The 5,233-nt window shown below is 46.7% G+C and overlaps 1 protein-coding gene across 1 annotated transcript; it reads right to left on the bottom strand.

Moving 5' to 3' along the window:
- Window positions 1–1,183: 1,183 nt before the first annotated feature.
- Window positions 1,184–3,321, bottom strand: fem1a (fem-1 homolog a). Its single transcript, XM_028816597.2, has one exon. The coding sequence runs from the start codon at window positions 3,140–3,142 to the stop codon at window positions 1,292–1,294; it is 1,851 nt and encodes a 616-aa protein (XP_028672430.2). The 5' UTR covers window positions 3,143–3,321; the 3' UTR covers window positions 1,184–1,291.
- Between the last annotated feature and the right edge of the window lie 1,912 nt (window positions 3,322–5,233).

The following is a 5,233-nucleotide window of genomic DNA, read 5'->3' as shown; positions in this document are numbered from 1 at the left end:
AAACCAGAGATTTTTATGAAATGACGTGCATATCAGTATGCTGCTGCTGGAGTATGTGAATTTCCCCTTGGGATTAATAAAGTATCTATAAATAAAAATAAAATATCTGTGACCCACTGCTAAAAACAACAGTATGGCTGTTAACTTAAAAACTAAAGAGCACCTTCAGCCGGCAGTGTGACCCTAAGCAGTGATGTCTCCCCTTTAAAGGGCCATACCTCCCAGTTAAGGAGTTTTCTGCGTGAAATATGCATTTTGTTCAAGTGTTTGGTGTCCCTAGACCAATAATAAAAACACATGCCGTCAGGTTACAACCCCCAATATAACCATAAGGCACGGGTGTCAAACTCCAGGCCTAGAGGGCCGCAGTGACTGCAGGTTTTCATTCTAACCTTTTTCATAACAAGTGACTAGTTTTCACTGCTAATTAACTTCTTTTCTTTAGCCCTGTTTTAAGGATTCAGTCCCCTGAATTGATTCTTTTCTTCATTAAATGACAGCTAAACAGAAATTAGACGTGAAACGAGCCAACAGATTATCGTTTAAACTGGGGATTCAAACTCCAACCAATTTTACTCCAACCAGTTTCTTAATGAGATGCTGATTCCTGCTATTAATTGAACCCGTCATTTAATTCCATGGCTTGTTGCTGCTCTCGTTCTGCCACAGCAGACATTTCCAAAACTGTTGATTGTCTGTTTTACTAAGACCTTCACCCTTCTTTATTTTCAGCTATTGCGTGATGGGCACAGGCTAGCTGGTCATGTGGCGGCTCGTTTTGAGTCTCATTATTGTTTGGCTGCTAATTAAGGACAAAGAAACAACGAAGGGGTCTGAGTCACGTCAATTAAAACAAAGGCAAAAGAAGTTAATTAGCAGCAAAAACTGATCACTAATTAAGGAGATGGTTAGAATGAAAACCTGCACCCACTGCGGCCCTCCAGGACCGGAGTTCGACAACCCTGCCCTAAGGTGTGCGTCCCGTGTAGAATAATGTCTCCTTTAGGTTGGTTCCTGCAGAATCCCAGCGGCCAGAATCATCTCCGCCACTCGCTAGCCCTTTGTTTAAGGTTAAGAAATGAAAGGATTTATTAATTTAGTGATCATCATGAAAACCAATTTATATCACGAGTCCCAAGAACCACACAAGCAGGACACTACTTTAAAAGATTCTAAAAGCTTACGTGGGCATAATTAATAAGTTACTGGTTTCTTTTCAGTTAGGCGCTATTTCTTTTTCAGGTTCTAACAATGCAGCGGGAAAGCCAAGGGTGAGTCTGTCTGTGTTTAGTTAATGCAGTTCTATGAAGGCCTCCATCTCTTCTGGGATCAATCCTTTGTAGGGCAGTTTATGTTTCTCAATGGCTCTGGCAGCGAGGCACTGAAGTGTGATGTGGTTCAACGGGTGCATCAAGTTCCTTGCGGTGGCTTTTTCATCCAGCAGGTCACTGGCTGTCTTACGAAGGGAGTTGGTGGCATCAAAGTGGGCCCCATATTCGATAAGCATCCTCATAATATCCAGGCTGCCGTTCATGGCAGACACGTGCAAAGGGGTGTTGTTATCGTAATCCCGAGAGTCCACGTCGGCACCGCACTCATGGAGGAGCAGTGCCACTTGCAGCGAAGGGAACTTGCCTACAGGGTAGCGTCCCACGGTAGTCGTGTCTTTGTCCACGGCCATGTGTAGCGGGGTGTAGCCGTTCTTTCCCCGTGGGTTCAGCTTCAGGAGCTGGTAGATCGTCTGTTTTTTCTGATGTTCTTGTTCTGGGGTACATTCCACCTTCTCTAAGAGAAAGATCAAGTGCAGGATTATGGAAAGGGCTTTGGTGAACTGGGGTACATCCGGAGGGTTCTCTGGCTGAGTGATGGCCCGCTCCACCTCTCGCACACTTTTCCGGAGGATGCCCATCAAATCGCTGAACGTCACTTTAGTGGCAAGCGTCCCTTTAGTTCGGTCCTGGAGGACAAAGGAGAAGAGCTCAGCAAAAGAGAGAAAGCTGCTCGTGGTCATGGGGCTGAGCGGGTCCAGGTTGTTCTGCTGCATATCCAGGGCATACTTCCACAAGCTGATGCAGCGTTCAAAATTGCCAGAGTCGGCGTAGACAGCCCCCCGGTAACGGATATAGTAAGAGGTGTCAGGATGTGAAGGCCCCAGGATACGTTCCCGGATTAACAAGGCCTGCATACGCATCTCATCTGGATCTGTGATCAAGGCCTCCAGCTCGTCACTGTTTGTCACTTCCTTGGTGTAATCGTACGCTGGCACCAGCTGTCCGGGTTCAGGCTTCTGAACGATGCTGCATTTGTCGCTGTGTCTCATCTCCATCGCCCTCTTCCAGTATTTCATAGCCCCCAACAAGTCTCTCTTTTTATCCACAAAGGTAGCCCCCAGAAGCTCCAAAGAATCAATTCGCTCCTCTTTGGAAGTATGGGGCTGGTGGATCAAATACTCAACAATGTTGGTGTGGCCAGTAACACTGGCAGCCAAAAGCGGCGTCATACCATAGCCATCCTTTTCCATTTTAGCACTGCATTTAAGCAGCATCTTCATGATCTCCAGACTGCCCGACTCGGCACAATCGTGCAAGGCTGTGTTGCCCTTCACACTTTTACGGTTAACGTCAGCCCCCTTCTCCAGTAGATATTTGGCAATTTCCTTGTGCCCTTTGTAGCAAGAGATCATCAGGCAGGTGTGCCCATGCCGGTTCGCTACCTCCATATCGGCCTTGTGCTCTATGAGGTACCTGACAATCTCCAGATGGCCATCAAAGCACGCAGCTCGCAGTGGGGTGGAGTTAGTGAACGTGGTGCTGTTGACAGAGGCACCATGCTTCAGCAAGCTCCTCACCACCTGCAGGTGTCCCGCCGCAGAGGCTGCCCAAAGTGGAGGCGCACCCTCGATGGTCTCCCCGTCGAAGTTCACCGAGCCTCCCAGCTCCACATTTGCCCTGCAGTGTTCCAGAAAATACTCCACCACTTCCAGGTGCCCATACCTGGAGGCTATTAACAGCGGCGTGCCCCCTTGGGTCTGCTCCAAAGCGAGAGCTTCCAACTCCTCCGGAGTTTTGTTGCTCAGCAACTTCTGGATAAGTTTCAGTTTCCCATCCCTGGCAGCATTAAAAACAGCAGTTTTAATATCCATAGTTTCGCTGTCGCGGCCTACCGCGGGCCATTTAAACGTCGAGGCTAGCTTTCAGTATGAATACATATAAAAACGTAAACAGCTTGCAAAGAAAATCACAATTTATAAACCTGCGTCTGCCGCCCGATCATATTTTCAACCATTTTGAGGCTACCGACAAAATGGAGACTTAGCTATTTGACAGTTCTCGGTTTACGCCAATCGCAATGCACTGTAGGTCTTGTAGTTACTGGGTCCTGGCATCTACCGTTGGGAACAACGGCTGGCGCCCACCGTGAAAGACTGCAATTCCCAGAGATCAACGCGAGGAACGAAACGCTACTTTTGACGTCACCAAACCCGTGCGCTGCTGGGAATCTAATTTCGCAATAGCTGAGCGATGCTTTTACAGTGACTCTTTATTCTTATAAGGAAGCGCGGAACGCTCCCTCCGATCACTACATACGTCCCACTGCACTACAAATTCCGTGATCCATCAGCGGCCGGCGAACGTTTGCGGAGCCTGTTGCTGGGCGGAGCAACGGTGACGTTTCAGCAAGCAAAAGATTTGGGTGAGGCAGTGGGAAATGAATGCAGTGAAGCAGAATCGCCGTGCTGGCTCTGGGTAAATTTAGTTCGGCTTAATCCACATCTCGGACATGTGCGTATTAGCTTGACTGGCGACTCTAAATCGGGCCTGTGTGTATGTGTGCGTGTGTGTTAATGTGAGCGAAAGAGTGAGCGCTGTGATCTGGCGTCCCGTCCGGGTAGGGCGCCACCATAAAGTCATTCAGAGCCTACGGCAGAAGTATTCAATTAAAACTCCGGAAGGTCCACACGCCCGGATTTCAATAAAAATAACGCACCTAACCATTAGCATATATCTAAAAATTTAGAATAATTCATGCCAAAAACTGTATACTCAGACTATTAAGCATCATTTGAAGCCAGGTATATTTCCACATTTTGTATTGTGAACAATTCTTAATTTTTCCGGGTATCGTAAGTGAACATTTTAATTGTTCAGCGGAAAAAAAGGCACAACGAATAAATAGTTGTTGTTTTAGAAATCTCAAAATTCAAATGTTCTGAGTAACACGAGAAAGCAGAAAGTAAGTAAAGCTAAGGTATAAATAATACTGATGGCGTAACAGACACGTCTCTCAAAAAAAATGCTTGCTGAACTTAAACTGTATTGCCAGGCAAGGAATTTCGCTTGGTGTTCCATCCATAAACTAACAAGGAACATAGAAATAAACAATAAATTATACAATACATGACATCATCCCAACATTATGTACAGTAAACGCAGATATATAAAACAATATCCATCCATCCATCCATCCATCCATATTCCAACCCGCTGAATCCGAACACAGGGTCACGGGGGTCTGCTGGAGCCAATACCAGCCAACACAGGGCACAAGGCAGGAAACAATCCTGGGCAGGGTGCCAACCCACCGCAGTAAAACAATATCGTAAAGTAAAATTGTACTCTCGCCCAGTAATATATTAGATAGGTCCAATATTACATAAACATAAAATAGACATTTATGTTCAATGAAGGAAAATATAAATCAGGAAAAGACAGAAGAAGCAGAGGCTATGCTTGACCAAAGTGACTGCACACAAGGAGGTCTGCCAGGCTCGCTCCTCGTTCTCCAGCCGCTCCGTGTCTACTGTACATGCTTCTCCTCGGCCCTATTATTTGTAGCTTTGGACTGGGTTATCATTTTTATGTGGATGATACTCAGATCTATTTCAGTGCTAAAAGTGAAAGTTCATAGATAGATAGATAGATATGAAAAGCACTATATAAAAGATAAATAGATAGAGGGCGGCATGGTGACACAGTAGTAGCGCTGCTGCCCTGCAGTAAGGAGACCCAGGTTCACTTCCTGGGTCCTCCCTGCGTGGAGTTTGCATGTTCTCCCCGTGTCTGCGTGGGTTTCCTCCGGGCACTCTGGTTTCCTCCCACAGTCCAAAGACATGCAGGTTAGGTGGATTGGCGATTCTGAAATTGGCCCTGGTGTGTGCTTGGTGTGTCCTGCGGTGGGTTGGCGCCCTGCCTTAGGTTTGTTCCTGTGTTCCAAGGTTTGCACCCTGTGCTGG

Source organism: Erpetoichthys calabaricus, chromosome 12 (genome assembly GCF_900747795.2).
Source record: "Erpetoichthys calabaricus chromosome 12, fErpCal1.3, whole genome shotgun sequence".
Lineage (NCBI taxonomy): Eukaryota > Metazoa > Chordata > Cladistia > Polypteriformes > Polypteridae > Erpetoichthys > Erpetoichthys calabaricus.
This window is presented reverse-complemented; position numbering and strand designations above follow the sequence as displayed.